Consider the following 19,427-nt stretch of genomic DNA (forward strand, 5'->3'; position numbering starts at 1 on the left):
GTCTAGCTGTCTTACGAATATAGGGAATACCGTTAACCACAAAGAAATTTGTGAACAAACATCGTTCGAAACAAATCGACCTATATTGTAACCATTCAGAAACCACTTCGGGTGCCGAAAAAGAAAAACACCTGCAAAACAGATGGAAACTGCTTAAAATAGGTTCGGGGTGATTGGAATATTGTCCCTCGATTGGTAACTTTAATTGATGATTGTTAAAGTTTGCTAACTTAGTTTTACAATCTGAAAACAAGCTCTGACTGAAAAAACCGATTTATGTACTACTGTTTGAATTTCACCCAACACATTTCGAATAATTCGTCTGAATGCACAGGCGGTTCCTAAAGCTGCTTAAAATATGTTCCCTGCCCTATGATAAAATAGATAAAGGATACGTAAGCTAATTGGATTTTGAAGCTTCATTTGAATCATCATCTGTTTCAAGAAAACTCAATTGACTCCCTAGTTGAACTATTATTATCAAAAAATATTATCAGCTCTATTTCTTAATGCATTCCTATATGAGCGAAGAGCAATATCGTAGCGTAGGAGCAGCTCCTAAATTGGTGAAACAGAGATGATAGTCCTTTTCTCAATTTTCGAGAGATGAATCCCCTTTCACGGGATAGAGAAGCCACAATCTAATGTAAAATCACGAACAAGATCGGGTTAACCAGTGTTTCTATATCAAAAAATTTAAATGAAATGTATACTTAAAAAATATTTTTATTTTAAAACCTAATTTTTAATAATCAGTTATCAACAAATTTCTCCACATTTGATGATGTTCTTTAAAACTTCTTTCCAGATCGATTTATACATTGACACCGCCCGTCCGATCGTCGACAAGGTGCTCGAAGGATACAATGGCACTATCTTGGCGTATGGCCAAACTGGCACCGGTAAAACGTACACCATGTCCGGTAACCCGGACTCCCCCCAAACCAAAGGTATAATACCGAACACATTTGCCCACATCTTTGGGCATATCGCCCGCGGTAAGGAGAACCAAAAGTTTTTGGTACGTGTTAGTTATATGGAGATTTATAACGAAGAAGTACGAGACTTGCTGGGCAAGGAAATTAACAAGAGTCTAGAGGTGAAAGAACGAGCCGATATTGGAGTGTTTGTCAAAGATTTAAGCGGTTATGTGGTGCATAATGCGGACGATTTAGATAACATCATGAAAATGGGAAATAAGAATCGAGTTGTGGGAGCCACAAAAATGAATTCCGAGTCTTCACGTTCGCATGCTATATTTTCCATAACAATCGAATCCAGTGAAACAGATGAAGTTGGAAAGCAACTGGTAAGGATGGGTAAGTTGCAGTTAGTAGATCTGGCTGGCTCAGAGCGGCAAAGCAAAACACAGTCCAGTGGATTGCGACTCAAGGAGGCTACTAAAATTAACCTATCGTTGTCGGTTCTGGGAAATGTGATTAGCGCATTAGTTGATGGAAAAAGTACTCACATTCCGTACCGTAACTCAAAACTAACTCGACTATTACAAGACTCTCTGGGGGGCAATTCCAAGACGGTAATGTGTGCCAGCATAAGTCCGGCTGATTCAAATTACGTTGAAACTATTTCCACGCTGCGCTATGCCTGTCGCGCGAAGAATATCCAAAATATGGCTCATATTAATGATGAACCGAAGGATGCTCTGTTGCGCCATTTCCAAGAAGAAATTAAAGAACTTAAGAGACAACTGGAAGAAGGCGTCTTCATGAATGGCATTGAAACGGATGAGGAAGAAGAAGACGAGGAAGATGAAGAAGATGAAATTGAAACTGATGAAGAGAAAGAAAAGGAACGCATGGAAAAGAAAGAAAAGAAGCGCAGAGAAAAGGCTAAAGAAAAGCGAGAAAAGGCCGACGCGGAAAAGGAATTACTTGAAAAGAAGGCAATGGAGAACGAGGAAGAAATCAGTCGGGCGAAGTGAGTGTCATATCTTTAGTTAAATTATTTTCTAATATATTTATCAAGTGTTTGTCTCAAAACTTTTAGATCGGAACAGGATCAACTTCGCGCAAAACTGTCCTCTTTGGAGAACAAAATTCTTGTTGGTGGTGAAAACCTGCTGGAAAAAGCACAAGCACAGGAAATGCTTTTAGAAAAATCTCTAGTTGAGCTTGAACGACGCGTAAAAACCGAACGCGAGTTGGAGGAGAATCTACAAAAAATCGAGGCCGAACGAATTGACATTGAGGAACGGTATAGTTCCCTACAAGAGGAATGTGTTGGAAAAACTAAAAAACTGCAACGGGTCATGTCAATGCTGATGAGCATTAAATCCGAGTTGGCTGATCAGCAGCAGGAACAACAGCGCGAGAAAGAAGGCATTTATGAAAATATTCGCAGTTTATCACGAGAGTTGGCTCTCTGTGAATTGGTAATAAACTCCTACATTCCTAAAGAATATCAGGTAAGTCACAAACTTTTAACTTCTCAAGTTCTTACATTGTTGGTCTCCTTTTGAAGAACATGATAGAGAAATTTACCCACTGGAACGAAGACATTGGCGAATGGCAGCTGAAATGTGTAGCATACACGGGCAACAATATGCGTAAAAATGTGGCCGAACCAAAACTCAACACCAAAGAAACGGATCTGATTGATTTATCGCATGTGTACTTGAGTTACAACACTGATTCTGTAACGGAACCAGTGCGGGCCAAAACTGCCAGGCCACGCACATCGGGAATAGCTCGGCCGACTACGGCTCGAAAGTATTATTAAGCTAGATCTGAATATTTCTGCAACGCGAAAGCGCCCAGCACAATGATCAAAAGTATTTAGGTAGAGGAGAGGCTTTCTTTATTCGCACCCGTGTGTTGATTCGCACGCTTGTTGTAAATTATGGTAACCCATCATGTTTCAGTTCAGTTCTTAAATCACGTGCAATTATGTTCTAGTCAATAGGACAAACTGTCACCAGTGTTTATAATTTTAGAATTTTTTTGTAATGTACTTGTGTTCATTGTTTATCTTATCATATTATCAATAATTCACTACAAACTATCTGCTGTAAAACTGTAACTGTTGATGTGATTCTATCTATAGAAAGGGGGTTCAGTTTTATATGAAATTCTGTTTGGCATTCGGTTTGTGGATTTGTAACTTGTGTTCCTTACGTTTCAGCAAATATTATTTCAGTCGTAACGAGATTTCTTTTATATTATGCAAATACATCACACACAAATAGTAGTCACACAAAAATTCCAGTTCAATTGAGAGTCGTATCCGATCTATACTCACATTGATATTTGTCTATGTATATTTGCTGATCAATAAAAGCTAGTTCGTTGAGCCGGTCGTGCCACTCTTTATTTAGAGAAACCCAATTATTGAATTCTGTTGAAAAACGTAGAGCATACATTTTGACTATGTTCGAAATAACATCGTGAGATTTGTAAGTCTGCCAATCTAATCTAAAGCGTACGAATATATTTCATTATTATATATTTTTTCGATGAATGCTTCAAATCATTCACATCATTTTCTGTTGATTCTGAACTGATTTAATCGATTACAAATTAGCTATTTCTGAACTATAAACTTTGTATTCGTGATTTTTCTTTCACATGGAATGACAAGCTTTTCCAAATATCTAGTCTGCTCAACTGCCTTGCTCAAGTGCAGTTTCGATGGATGGTGTGAACGGTTCTATAGAATCGTTGGTGTATGCTCAGTGAAATTATTTTGGTCGCCTGTTACAGCTAGTATTTCCAAATGCTTATTTCCGGTCAACGGTTTTATCACTCGGTACTTTCTGTTGGTCCTTTCGAACTACTACATATAACGTTACTTCCAAACTGTATTATAAGCTTGACTGCTGTGTTTCCTCGTAAATGACCAAAATAACAAGAGTTCAACAGCGTAGTAACATATGACCATTATTATTAGCCACAGAATCCAGAGCCAGGGAATCACATAAGACAGAAAAGTGGTCAGACACATAGGGCAGAACATTTAATAACGTGGAAACATAAAAGCTTAAATTATGAAAGGTACAGGGACCAGAAAAAAAGGATAAAACTATGAACTCTGCGAATAACAATAGGAAAATAAGACATCCGTGTTTTTTTTTTACAGCCGTATCTGTCATTCGTACGAAAAGATCAATTTGAACAAATCGGAAAAGGCCATGTCTTGAAATGTGTTTTCGCCATGTGATTCTGTCTTTCGCCGATTGATTTTCCGCCTCCCGTACAAGAGCTTTCTAATAGCGGATTTCTTTATTCCACTGTGTGCGGGCAAAACTGCCGAGGAATAATAAAACGTCATCGCCATTTGAGACGCAAGTAAGAAAGAGATGCCAGATTATTGTTTACGAACTTAGCACGTGCGGTGGTGGGTTGAAGCTGACAATTTTTGCAGTGCGCTTCGGGCAGCACGGCAGGTCAAAACTGGGTCAAAATCGAGCGAATAAAGAAGGGTTTTGACAGCAGTTAGTGCGCTTCCAGGTCAAATCGAGGTGAGCTGGTGGAATAACGAAATTCGCTATAACAGAAGAGATTATTGACGATTAAGGGCCGTTCCTAAACCACTTGGTCATATTTTGATCACTTTTTATACCCCCCGTACCCCCCGTGGTCTTTTGGCCAACCCCCCCTCCTTGCGACTTTAACCACATGGTCTTTTCATTTTTTTTTCTTCACCTATCGTTTATTTGACACGGCACAAATACAATTTAATGTTTAACGGCGCCAATTATATCTGATGACTTAAATTCTTTAAGCAAATTTTTTATCCTCGCTGCCGACTACGAGCTGAAATTAAGTCTATTTTGAAACTAGCATATATTTTTCAATCAAAGTTTTGTAGTTGAATGGTCGTCTGATGATCGTCGAATGGCCATGGATATGCAGCATGTATGGATTTGTTCTGCTAAGCCACGATGTCATGAGCTGGGACAGGGGCATGTAATCCTCGGGGCCTGGAAGTATTGTGCGGGGTTCAGTTGCTGGTTATGGTTCGTTGTTGTTGTTCGCTGTTGTTCAAGCCAAGATATCGCGAAAGGCCTCGGGTTCTCAGGTCCTAGCGGATTCGTGTGGGGTTCAGTTGCTGATTCCAAAATCGAGGTCTATGACGTGTTCTTGCCGTTTTGTTGAACGTGGATGGAAAGGAATGGGACTAGACTGGGGCGTGGATGGATTTCAGGAAAATGTATATAAGGGACATGTAGGGTAGGTCACGACTCGCCAAGACATCACGAACAGGAACAGCTGGTCCTCTACCCTCGGCCCGGAGGGAAGTTATTAATTTAGACCTGGCGTCACGGTGTACAGGGCATGACCAAACAACGTGCTCTATGTCGTGATAACCTTCACCACAGACACAGATACCACTTTCCCCGAGCCCAATACGACGGAGATGCGTATCAAATCTATAGTGATTGGACATAAGCCGCGACATCACGCAGATGAAATCTCGACCTACATCCAACCCCTTGAACCACGGGCTCGTCGATACCTTGGGGATAATGGAATGTAACCACCTTCCCAGTTCCCCTCTAGTCCAAGAATTTTGCCAACTGATGATCGTATTCTGACGTACAAGTGCGAAAAACTCATTAAAAGCAATTGGTCTTTCATAAATGTCACCGTTTGTTGCGCCCACCTTAGCCAAAGAGTCCGCTTTCTCATTACCCGGTATCGAGCAGTGAGAAGGGACCCACGCTAAGGTAGTCTGAGTAGATTTTTCGGATAAAGCACTCAGATGTTCCCGTATTTTCCCCAGGAAATACGGAGAGTGCTTAATATCTTTCATCGATCGGAGAGCCTCAATGGAGCTGAGACTGTCCGTAAAGATGAAATAATGGTCCGTGGGCATTTTTTCGATAATCCCTAGGGTGTACTGAATTGCAGCTCATTCTGCGACGTAAACAGAAGCAGGATTATCGAGTTTATGGGAGACGGTTAAATTGTTATTGAAGATACCGAAGCCAGTGGACCCATCAAGAAGTGATCCGTCAGTGTAGAACATATTGTCGCAGTTGATGTTTCGATATTTATTGGAACGGTTCAAGACCTCATATTTGATAAGAATACGAGAAGACAGGCTCCAGAAGCGGGTTTTCAATGGTAGAACTCCAGCTAAGACCTCCAAACTCATCGTATGGGTCGATTGCGTGCAACCCAAGGCGATACGCAAACAACGATATTGTATTCGCTCCAGTTTGATCAAATGTGTGTTTGCTGCGGAGCGGAAGCAGAAACACCCGTACTCAATAACAGACAATATCGTTGTTTGGTAAAGCCTTATAAGGTCTCCTGGATGGGCTCCCCACCATTTTCCGGTTATTGTACGAAGAAAATTCACTCTTTGTTGACATTTTTTCATCAGATACCTCACGTGACAACCCCAGGTGCCTTTAGAGTCGAACCAGACACCAAGGTATTTGTGTACCAAAACCTGAGAAATCGTTTTACCCATTAATTGTGTTTGAAGCTGAGCAGGTTCATGCTTCCTAGAAAAAACTACTATCTCAGTCTTCTCCGGAGAGAATTCGATACCTAGCTGTAAAGCCCAAGCAGACAAATTGTCCAAGGTATCTTGCAATGGTCCTTGCAAATCGGCAGCTTTGGCTCCTGTAACAGAGACCACGCTGTCGTCTGCAAGTTGTCTTATCGTGCATGAATTTGCCAGACATTCGTCGATGTCATTTACATAAAAATTGTAAAGAAGGGGGCTTAAACATGAGCCCTGGGGAAGACCCATGTAGCTAATTCGAAAAGTTGCCAAATCGCCGTGCGTAAAATGCATGTGCTTTTCGGACAACAAATTGTGCAAAAAATTGTTCAAAATTGGCGAAAATCCTTGTCGGTGAAGTTTACCCGAAAGAACGTCAATAGAAACGGAATCAAAAGCCCCCTTAATGTCCAAGAACGCAGACGCCATTTGTTCTTTGCGAGCATACGCCAGCTGAATATCTGTTGAAAGCAACGCAAGAAAATCATTCGTCCTTTTGGCACGGCGGAAGCAAAATTGACTATCTGATAGTAGACCATTTGATTCGACCCAATGGTCTAAACGACGGAGTATCATTTTTTCCATCAATTTCCGGATACAGGATAGCATTGCAATCGGCCTATAAGAGTTGTGATCAGAAGCTGGCTTCCCTGGTTTTTGGATGGCGATCACCTTCACTTGCCTCCAATCCTGCGGTACAATGTTTTGCTCCAGGAACTTATTGAACAAGTTCAACAAGCGCCTCTTGGCATTGCCGGGTAGATTCTTCAACAAGTTGATTTTGATTCTATCTAACCCAGGCGCGTTATTGTTACAGGACAGGAGGGCAACTGAAAATTCTGCCATCGTAAAAGGTGATTCTATCGCGTCGTGGCCCGGAGACGCATCGCGAACAATGTTTTGCTCAGGAACAGAGTCCGGACATACTTTCCTGGCAAAATCAAATATCCAGCGACTTGAAGACTCCTCGCTTTCGTTGACCGTTACGCGGTTCCGCATTCTTCGGGCTGTGTTCCAAAGAGTGCTTATCGATGTCTCCCTCGACGTCTCGTTTACGAACCGACGCCAATATCCGCGTTTCTCTGCTTTAGCCAAGCTTTTAAGCTTGGTATCAAGCTCCGAATACCGTATATAGTCGCCAGGTATACCTCCCTTCTGGAAGGCCAAAAACGCGTCGGATCTTTGCGTGTAGACATCGGAGCACTCTTTGTCCCACCACGGAGTGGGAGGCCGTTCTTTGATCGTTACGCCGGGATATTTCTTCGTTTGGGCTTGCAACGCGGCGTCGAGAATCAAGCCCGCGAGGAGGTTGTATTCTTCAAGTGGTGGATGATGTTGAATCGACTCGACCGCTTTTGAAATCATTTCCTCGTATAACTTCCAATCGACATTCCGTGTGAGGTCATACGGAATGTCAATTGGTCGAATGCGAGTTAACCCGTTAGTAATTGAAATAAGAATAGGCAGATGGTCGCTACCGTGAGGATCGAGGATTACCTTCCATGTGCAATCCAACCGTAGCGACGTCGAACATAAGGATAGATCCAAAGCGCTTGAGCGCGCTGGAGGTTTCGGGATACGTGTCATTTCACCGTTGTTTAAAATAGTCATGTCGAAGTCATCGCAAAGGTTGTAGATTAAAGAGGAGCGGTTATCATTGTAAGGGGAACCCTAAGCCACACCATGAGAGTTGAAGTCTCCCAAAATCAAACGTGGCGAGGGAAGAAGTTCTATTAAATCAAAGAGCAGCTGTTGCCCAACCTGTGCTCTGGGAGGAATATATATTGAGGCAATACAAAGCTCTTTACCTTGTATTGTCATTTGACATGCGACAACTTCGATGCCTGGAATCGAGGGGAGGTTAATACGATAGAAAGAACAGCACTTTTTAATCCCTAAATGTACTCCCCCATATGGGGTGTCTCGATCAAGGCGAATAATATTAAAATCATGGAAGTTGAGATCAATATTTGAAGTAAGCCAAGTTTCACAAAGGGAAAATGCATCGCATTTGTTTTTATTTATCAAAACTTTAAACGAATCAATTTTTGGTAAAATACTTCTACAATTCCACTGTAAAACAGAGATAGAATCCTTCATATACGCAGTTGAATTAGGCATCGGAGGATACAATCGCTGCAAGGAGGGGCCATTGGGCAGTCAACTGCTTCAAAAATGTTCTAACTGTTGGGAGAAATGCTGTGAGAAAAATTTTAATTGGATCGGGTACATTGAAAGTTTCAAAAATCCAGTCCACAATGTCAGAAAAATTGACCAGTCCAGCATTTGATTTATCAACTGGATGTGCAAAAGGAACAACTGGGGTTTTAGATTGTGACGTCACACCCGCGCAGAAAATACCTTATGTTCCGTCACGCAGAATTTTGTCATACGGTACATTCTAGCTTAGTCAGAAAATAAAGCCTTCTGTTGAATGAAATGAAAACAGGTAGAGTGTAAAAGCGGGACACGGCCGTCCGCCGTTATCCCCCAAAAACAAGACCAATTGTAAAGAAAGCAGGAAAGATCTTGAAGAAAGACCGCGAACGGTTCTGCTATGCAAGCGTTGGCACTTTGTCTTCCGCGATGAATAGTCACTAAAGCCACCGAGGCATTGAATAAACAAAAAAGAACTCGACAAACGGTAGCGTCGCTCAGCGTCGCCCATGCTCACGCGCGGGTTCTTAGCGCTCACGCTAGCGCACGTGTTTTGGAGCACATGTTATAGCGCTCTCAAGTAGTTAATTGTATGTACTAAAAGTTAAGCACGAGAAAGAGACAGGCCAAGACATGCCATAGGCCAGTATAGAACAGTTAGGTATGTGGTGACCGGATCGAAGGGGAAAAGTCTCTCTCTCTGAGTTACCGGTAGGGTATATTTAAGTAGTGATGTACGAAAAATAAAGTCAGTTAGTCCACCGTTATCTTGTGTATTAATTCCGCGCCAAAGGCGCGTACAGGGATATCTAGTAGAAGAATTCCCTGGTAGGTTATAGCCTACACACGTGGTGACAGCGGTGGGATTTTCTGCGCCATTGAATCTTTTCTTTAATCTTCGGACGTATCTCGGAAGTCAGACGCGGTCGTAAACTCGGTCGTAGTAATCACGCTAAGGAAGCAAAAAGAAAAAGTAGTGGTTTAAATATCTGTGGTTCAGTGAAAAATGAAATAGTTTTTCGGAGTTTCAATCCAAGTAGTGCTCGCGGAGGAAAAAGAGTGTGTTATTTAAAAAAAAAAAAAAGGAAAAAAAAAAGAGAACTGAAGAAAAAGTACTTAACGATTTATCGAGGTCAGCAGCTTGGAAAGTAGTGCTGCTAGTGAAAGAGAAAAAAAAAGAAAAACGAAAATCGAGAAAAGACGTTGACAAAAAGTGTTCTCTTTTCTCGCTTTTTGCATGGAAGTGAACTGAGTTGGTGGCAAACCCAAGCGAGTGACATTCGTATGCGGGGAAAAGGTGCTGAAGACGACTTGTAAAGTGCGATCGTTTTTTTTTCTCTCATGTAAGTGTCAGTTTCGACGTTGGCAGATATTCGATATAGTGAATTATCGTATTAAGAAGGTGCCGAAGTTACGTAGTGGAAATTGCAGTAGAGATGTCCACGACAATGGCCGGCCCTATACCAAGGATATTCGGGTGAGAAGCACATAGTAAGAAAAATTTATGTTTAAAGATTGCAGCTGAAATTTTAACGGAAGAGTTTTTTTTTTGTATCGTTCGACGCAGTAAAATTTGTGAATTAACATCTATTGAATCTTTTTTTTAAACTGATAGAACAAAAAATTACCAAATATAAAACCATTTAGGAGCTATTGACGATAGAAGAGAACGACGGAGAGATACACATTAGGAGACATAAATGACCTTGGAGACTACATCAGGCGAACTACAATCGTAACAATTCTTCAGTGGTTCGTAATAATAACGATTTACAGGTTATCACATCTACTTGGGTCGAGAGGCCAATTTGTATAAACAATCAATTCGCGCCGCTGCTGCGCGGGTGATCTTATTTCTCAAACGGCTAACAATAAAACTCTCGGCACGACAAGTGCACGCAAGCGATTTTCGTTCATTTGCCCACAAAATAATTAAAGTGGCAGAGCGGGAAGCAAACGGGCGCTAGCAAATCGAATTTAAGAACGCAAACAGGTACTCGCAGAGTTGCGCACATGGAACTCACCTTGATTATTCTAAGAGAGAGTTTTAGCACACGGGTGGCTACGTCATCGTTAGCAAATATAAAGGGGCAAAGTCGCATTTCATTAATGTCCAATAAAGAGCGTGAGAGCGGTAACTACGAATTGCGCGCTCACACATTGCATTCAAAAGTTAGTCAGTTGTACTAATTGTCGGGTACGCTGTCTCTGTTTATGAATTTTGCAGTGTTATTACGATCAGCTGTGCCAGCCATGGCCAAGGTCGTATTTTGTAAGCATCAATTTTAATGGCCAATGGTAAGAACGTTTTGCTACCATACATGGCTTATCAGTAGCGGTGAATTGCTAAGAGGGTAAAAAAAAAAATGGATACATCTATAAGCGCAACGCGCGCAGCGATGGTGACATATCCACCGGAAGAGTAAATAGTAACCGACGGCAGAGATATATAATGTTGGAAGTTTACGTTAAAATATTATTTCATGAATAAGGAATGGCACCTTACGCCATCTAATGTAAACATTTACAATCTTTGATTAATTTAATTACACTAAATAGAAATGATTTTTTTTTTTTAAAATAATCATTTAATTACTAGGAAAACCTAAAGTTATTTATTTAATTAATGAAGATAAACGTTGAACCGTTGACACTAAATGGTTCGAAACTTGGTGTTCAGATTTTTTGATGGCGCGACGAAGAAATTAGAGTCGGTCACGCTACGTTATCACATCTGGTCAACAGAATCGTTAGTGATACCTAAGAAAAAGAGGAAGAAGGCTACATAAGCCTTTTATAGTCTTACAGTATTTATTCCGCAGTACCTTTTATTTTTTTTTTAAGAAATATATATAAAATTTTATATTAATAATGGAGTACACGTTTCCAAAAGCAGATGCCATGCAGTGCATCCCAGAATTTGATGGATCACTAGACGGACTAGAAGCGTTCGTTTATCATATCGAGCATTTTGCTCGGGAGATACCAGAAGGAGTATCACACGCTCCACTGGTTTATATCATTCTATTAAAACTAAAAGGCAGAGCTGCTGCCGCAATACATAGAATTAACGCAAATGCTTGGCCACAGGTTAAGCAGAATTTATTAAAGGAATTTGGGGATATTATACGCATCGAGGCAGTTATAAATCAAGTAGAAACATTGAAACAGGAAGCGAATGAGACCTTTCCTGATTATAAAAAGAGGATATTGAAAATTAAGGAGCAAATCGACTCCTACGAAACTAATTGTACGAAGTCATGCATGATAGTTAGTCTTCGATTACACTTTATGGCGGGTTTGTGTGACACTGTATTGAAAGAAGCTGCTCAAGGTAAACGAACATTGAAGTTAGAAGAGCTGCTGGATGACTTAGAGGATTACTACCATGAGCGTAATCACATTCTGGAAATAGAACATAGAATACAGGGCCTAGAATTGGTCGAAAGACAGCGCGATGCGCTTAGACAATTTAATAGTAGCAGAAATATTTTTACAATAAATCACAAAGACGCTGATTATAGCAACAGCCGCCTTGGAAGAAATGAAGGTTATAATTACAAAAATAGAGATAGAATAATTTACAAGCAAAACAATTATGACAATATATGTAGATCTAGCGACGGTAATCGATACAATTACAGTTATCGCACCGCACGTTCATGTCGGCGGAGTCAAAGGGGCTACGCCACTGGTTGGAAATATAATTATTACGGTCAAAATGGACCAACTGATAGGAGGTACAGGAATTCGTATACCCGGATGCCTCAGAAAATGCTTATGGTAGCCAACATTAATGAAAGAAGTAGTAATTCGCGAAAAGAAGGTATTTTGGATCCTGTTGCAAAGGAATATTTTAACGAGGATTTAGCAGAAACTTGCGAAGATGTTGACTGGCGGAGATGTACCGATGAGCCCAGCAATATAGAAATAGCCGATTGGAGGACCGCATGCAATCACATAAGAGACAACAGTGCTTGTGTGGCTAAGCGAGTATATTACGATGTCAGAGGGCACTTAATGTTAACCCTACTGGCTAAGCAGAATGTCAAATTTACGTTGAACCTGATCTTAGATACAGGTGCATGTGCGAATATAATTAATGCACGCATTGCGAATCTTTTGAATGTACCGGTAAATACACAGGACGTAACCACTTTTGGAGGTATCGGCCAAGACATTGTGCGTACCTCAGGTACAATTATGTTGGATTTAATAGTCGGAGACTTTTTGATCCCGACGCAATTTCATATATTAGAAAATTTGCCGAGCGACGGATTAATCGGCGCAGAATTCTTAAAGAAGCATACGCTTCAAATAGGAAATAATTTTGATTACATAGTGTTCAAGAAACACGGAAACAGAAGTCCGGACGACTTGAGTCCGTGGAGTATGCCCAAAGACGAAGTCCTTAGTCAACATGTTTATGTGGCAGCCAGAAATAGAGTTATGGTGCAGAACGAGTTGCGAGATACTAGCAACACAGCCCGCAATGAGGCTGACGTAGACAAAAACGAAATAAATAGAGAGCACCAAACATATCGAAATGAAGAGCCGAAGAACAATTTTCTTGACTCGAAGAATACTATAATGCCCGAGTTGGACCTAGACTCGAGGCTTGACTATGACCTGTTGGAGCACAAGCTGACACCAGAGTCAAAAGGAAATGCAAGAATTGAAAAACTACGGCAAGTGCTGAATTTGGCGCACTTGCCTGATAGAGAATTCAGGACAGTGAAGAATATGGTCGAAAGCTATGCGGATATATTCTTTTTCGAGGGCGACAAGTTAACTACTACTGACGCCGCCGTACACACGATAGAAACTTCATCGGAGGTGCCTATCAATAAGCGGCAATATAGATTTCCGGAGGCCACGAAACGGCACATTAATAAGGAAATCGATGAAATGAGGGCGCAGGGTATTATTAGACCCAGCACTAGTCCCTGGAATGCACCGGTGTTATGTGTACCAAAGAAACCGGATGCTGACGGAAATAAAAGATACAGAATTGTGGTAGACTTTAGATCATTGAACGAAGTTACCAAGCCGTTTGTATACCCAATACCTCTTATAAATGAGATATTGGATAATGTTGGAGGAGCAAAATATTTCTCCTCAATTGATTTAAAATCGGGGTTCTATCAAGTCCCGATAGACCGCCGAGATGCGGCTAAGACGGCGTTTTCCACTCCCAAAGGCCACTTCGAATTTACACGGATGCCGATGGGGCTAAAGAACAGCCCCTCAACATTCCAAAAACTTATGAATACTGTTCTCTTTGAGATATGGGACGTGAAAGCTTTTGTCTACCTCGATGACATTATAGTTTTCGGTGACACTATCACCGACCATAATGATAACTTGCGAAAAGTATTACAAGCTTTGCGCAAACATAACTTAAAAATAGAACCATCAAAGTGTCAGTTTTTGAAAAAGGAACTGGAGTATTTGGGTCATGTCGTTAATGAAGAAGGCATAAAACCCACCAATGCAAATATTAAGGCCATTCAAAGCCTTAAGCCACCCACAAACGTAAAAGGTATAAGGTCATTTCTGGGAACAGTAAATTTTTACGGGAAGTTTATCCCCAACATCGCGGAAAAGCGCAAGCCGCTGAATGATTTGTTGAAGAAAGACGCTAAATTTGTGTGGGGAAAAGAATGTCAGGAAGCGTTCGAATTCCTTAGAAACGCACTGATTACAGAGCCAGTTTTAGTCCGGCCAGATTATCAAGACACTTTCGTTATTACGACAGACGCTAGCAATTATGCTATTGGAGCCGTCCTGTCGAATGAAAAATCCATGCACCGGCCGATCGCGTTCGCGAGTCGTGCACTTGTAGGTGCAGAGACCAGATATCATATCATAGAAAAGGAACTATTGGCGATTGTATGGGCCATAGAATACTTCAAACATTACATTTTTGGTCAAAGGTTTATCGTTTACACAGACCACAGACCACTTATAGCGATTTGGAGGCTCAAAGAGACATCACCAACGCTGACAAGATTGAGACTAAAGTTGCAGGGTTTGGAATGCAGCATCAGGTATAAACAGGGTAGCGAAAATATAGTCGCCGATTTTTTGTCACGTTTATCAGATGGGACGTGTCAGGGGCAAGAAAGTTCACCCCACAGGCAGATAGCCATGATTACGCGCCAGCAGAAACGCCTGCTAGAGCAGCAGAAGAACGCTTCGGATGATTTGAACGGCACAATACAAGATTTGAGTGCCATAGACATTGCGGACATCGCTGAGGACGAGGATGAGCAACAACTCGTCAACATTTCATATGATGACTTTTCACAGGCATTATCAAATGAAGTGAGACGGTGGAAGTCTCGAAGAGAATATTGGACGAGAGGAATATCGAAGCTCGTCTTGTCATTTTGAACAGTCGGACGGCGTACAGAGAACTTCAGACACTGTATCAGCTGTCACAAGGATTGAAAGACTACGTAGAGGATGGTGTACTCAAATTTAAAGACAAGAAGGTGGGCGGTTTCATAGTAGACGGCAGCGAAAGTTCATTAATCGATTGCCGGAAATTTTTTTCACAATTTTTAGATAGCTTTAATAAAAGCCCCGCGGCAGTAAAGGCAGCCGGGGTCATTCACCTAATATCATTCAGAAAAATCAAGCAGCAGGAGATTCTGCAAATGATTCAGTTCCTAGCGGGTAAGCTAGAAAAACAAATAGTATTATATAATGCTAATAGCGAGCGTACAGTAATTGCGCCAGATCAAGTGGAAACAATTTTAAAGGAATTTCACGATGCACCCTTAGGAGGGCACGTAGGAGCGCGACGAATGCGCCAAAGAATTGGCACACTTTTTACGTGGGCTACGATGAAACGGGATATCGAGAACTACGTTCGGCAGTGTGATTCCTGCCAAAAGAACAAAATTGGAAGATCAAACAAGATACCGATGCAGATCACCACAACCGCATCGGAGCCATTTGAAAAATTATACATGGATATAGTAGTATTACCCGAGTCCGACTTAGGAAATCGTTATGGTCTGGTCATGCAAGACGACCTAACTAGATATTTAACTGTCGCACCTATGGAAAACCAAGAAAGCCAGACGGTAGCGAGGACTTTTGTAGAGAATTATATTTGCAAATTTGGCGTACCGTTGGAGTTAGTTACAGATAACGGTGCGAATTTTGTAAGCACACTCATGAAAGATGTGTGCAAAATTTTGAAAATTAAGAAAATAACGACGAGTCCGTACCACCCACAAGCAAATTTGGTGGAAAGATCTAATCGGGAGTTAAAAACTTACCTAAGGCAATTTATTGGCGGAAAACCGCACACGTGGGATAACTTACTCCCATTTTTTACGTTTCAGTATAATACTTCAGTAAACTCATCAACGGGGTACACCCCTTTCGAATTGTTGTATGGACGTACAGCACGCATTCCCACCTCCATTTACAAGCGGAATGGAGTGGACAATTTGACATATGAAACATATACACAAGAGATGGAAAAAATATTTTTTGACCTCCACGCGAACGCACAAGCCAACCTGAAAAGGAGTAAAGAGAACCGCAAACAAATTTACGACAGATCATCTAATGATTACAAACCCATGTGGGGTGAACAAGTATTAGTGAAGGCCGTAGCGACTGGTGCAGGCCAAAAGCTTCAGAACATATGGAGAGGACCATATGAAGTAGTGGACATTCCAAGCGAAATGACCACAGTAATTAGAAACGGAAATCGTTTAGAAAAAGTTCATAATAACCGGCTTAAGCGTTATTATGACTGAATATATGAACTTAAACTATGCTTTCAAGGTTAACGGACAGAATATATTTAATGAAATACGATATTGGAGGGCATGAGTTATAATAGCAAGCACCTAAAACTGTATGAAAAAGTAAGGTGGAAGTAAAATATAGGCGTGAAAAAATACGAAAAGTCGCCGAGAAAGATGAATGATTTTATTGAAGAAGCAGAACCAAACGAAAAAAATATACTGAAGTTAAGGCGTGAAGAAATAGAAAAAGTCGCCGAAAATATCAAGAGCCTTTCAATGACAGGAATCAAAAGGCGTAACAAGGTTTAAAAAAGGAAATAACGTGAAAAAATACGAAAAGTCGCCGATAGAGATATACAGCCTTTGAGGATACCGGTCAAATGGCATAACACAATTGAAAAAATTAAAATACGAATGGAGGCGTGAGGGACGAGTAACCCAGCCGATAACAGTTAAATAAATAGAAAACTTGGGGAATTTGAATGACTAGAATGACCTGGAATGTGGTGATGGAAAATTAAAGAGTTAATAGAAATTGAAACAGCATTTGTTTGTTTTTTGTAAAATGCAAATGTAAACATGGGAAAATTATATAGTGAACAAAGACCTCATGAAAACGAGATTTGATTAATGGCTGATGGCCCAATGAGAAAAGAAAACCGATTAATGAAGTATTGGATTTTTTTTTTCTTTCTTTTTTGAAAGGGAGAAAACTTAAATGACGGAAAACAATAGAACTAGGAGAGACTTTGGACAAGAAGGCTAAACCTACCGGACAAGGAGACTGCTGACTTTAAGAGATTCAGACTATTCTAATTTTAGTTAAGGACGAGCGAATGTAGACAACGGGGGTGGTTACCCAAAATGATTGACGGGAGTGCAAATTGAGTGAGAGAAAAACAAGGGAATAACCGGCCCAGGATGATTGAGTGTGCGAGTTTTCGTTTATTTCCTAACCTTCTTATCTTTCAGGAATCTCTAAAGCGGGCGGTCGCACCTTCGGACGGAAGGGGGAGAGGTACTATGCAGGCAACTGCATACTAAGGTGAAGTGTAAGTAAAGTAAGTATGACAGTATGACAGTAGCAAGAGACGAATCGAAACTAAATAATTACAGATTCAAAAGAGATGCAAAAGATTAAAGAATAAAGCAGATGAGAAAGTGACGGGACATTTTTAGTGCAAATAGAAGATGATATGAGGTGTTGAGAACACGCCAGTTATTAGACGAACATTGTAAATCAAGACAGAAGAAAACGATAAATATTTAATCAACGCGGTTTGTACAATGAAAAGATTTATTTATGAATCAGACAGGAAATACTTGACAAAGGACAAGAAAAGATTAACCAATGCGGTTTGTTCGGTGAAAACATGATGAAACAAAAACAGAGAGATGAAAAAATAATACATTGTGCGGAAACAGATTTATTTTATTGAAAACTGTTATTAGAAGAAGGAGGAAAATATTTGGAAAGAACGCAAAATGAAGAAAATATGTAACCAAAGCAAAGCTACTTGATAAAATTGAAGAAAGTTATTTGAAGAACATAAGCACATTTGATGAGGAAAAAGCTAATAATGAGCCACAAGACAAGTTAAACTGATATTTTAACGCGGAATAAAGAATAAGAAAGCCTAATACAGATAAATGGAATTGATACGTGACGCAATGATTTGTAATGTCAAACAAAAAAAAACATCGAATACCAAAGTTAGAGAATGTATGATAAAAAAAAAAGTAAACAATGCACATTTGAAATGTTATGTTCGTGAAATTGAATACTAATAAAGATGATCAACTTAGTAGGGGAAGAGAAACCAGATTATGTCATCCGAAAAGAAGAATAATACGGGCCTAGATTGTAAGCAGAAGCGTAGGGTAGAAAATAGAATGTAAGAAGCCCGTACGCGAGTGAACAGTAGTTTTAAACAGCAAGTGGAAAAAGTAACGAAACCAAAAAAGAATTGATAAAATAATGGCAAAAAATAATGCACCACTTGCTAAGTAGGGCAACTAGCATCTAAGAATTGACAACGAGACGAGTTCCTGATCATCGAAGACGACCGAGGTGATTACAACGGATGTCGAGATGGGGCATACCATGATGCCCAGTACAGCGCGAAAAGGAAAGCAGACGGTTGCGAGGGGAGTTGAACGGCGGGTGTCTATGGTCGAGATGGAGGTAAAGCCAAACGATATTACCAAGAGGAGACGAGCAGTATTCAGTTTTTGACCCCTGAAGAGGCCAGATGTGTAACAGAACTCAATCAAAGCGGCTCATGGTCGAACCTGAATCGAGACTTCAGCGCGAAGACGAATACATCAAACTATGCAAAGAAGGGAGTAATAATTTGCTCCAAATATATATTACTCATAGAGAGTTATTGACTTCTACAAATAAGGATTCGAGGTCAAAGCCAAACAAGCAAAATGACGCTATAAAATTTTTGCTCGTGTTTAATCAACTATGGTCTTTACGCACTACGCTTTGAAAATGTGCACACATGCTAGCGGGTAATTGGACACCCCTCGCAGACAGTTAAAGATGCTGAACCAAGTGACTGCATTATGCAACAGAGCCGGTGGCAATCGCTAATCATTTCGCCACACGGCGCGTAACAATACTATAAGCCAAATAAAAATACAGCCGATCTATGTCAAAGGGACACGGCTAACCCAACATTGAGGTTCAACAACAAACTCTGAACAGTCGTAAAACAGCCAGATGTACTGCAGCCTTAATTAAAGTGCAATGGTAACCTTGGAACTATTGTAAATAACTCGATGAAGCCTTAAAGATGAGTTCGCGAGGATGACATCACAAACAACCGATGAGAACCTCTACTGCCAGACGCACCCTCCCGTTTCAAACCCCCTGTAACCCGTCGCTTGAATACGACACCAAGCAGCGGATATCTACAAGGCGCAGCGCACCAGGCGAGCGAACATTTGTCAATTTGTTATGAAGAAAATCCATGTCTGAAAACGTTAATTTATGTAGAAATGATATGTATCACTATT

General features: G+C 40.7%; 1 protein-coding gene across 1 annotated transcript in view; it reads left to right on the forward strand.

Moving 5' to 3' along the window:
- Nucleotides 1–3,309, forward strand: part of LOC129728301 (kinesin-like protein KIF3A) — a 37,848-nt gene extending 34,539 nt beyond the window's left edge. Inside the window, exons 3-5 of the mRNA XM_055686735.1 lie at nucleotides 809–1,938; nucleotides 2,008–2,425; nucleotides 2,482–3,309. Coding sequence (XP_055542710.1) covers nucleotides 809–1,938; nucleotides 2,008–2,425; nucleotides 2,482–2,739 — 1,806 coding nt within the window. The 3' untranslated portion in view covers nucleotides 2,740–3,309. The remainder of the gene's footprint in view (nucleotides 1–808; nucleotides 1,939–2,007; nucleotides 2,426–2,481) is intronic.
- The last annotated feature ends 16,118 nt before the right edge of the window (nucleotides 3,310–19,427 follow it).

Source organism: Wyeomyia smithii, chromosome 3 (genome assembly GCF_029784165.1).
Source record: "Wyeomyia smithii strain HCP4-BCI-WySm-NY-G18 chromosome 3, ASM2978416v1, whole genome shotgun sequence".
In the NCBI taxonomy this organism is placed as follows: domain Eukaryota; kingdom Metazoa; phylum Arthropoda; class Insecta; order Diptera; family Culicidae; genus Wyeomyia; species Wyeomyia smithii.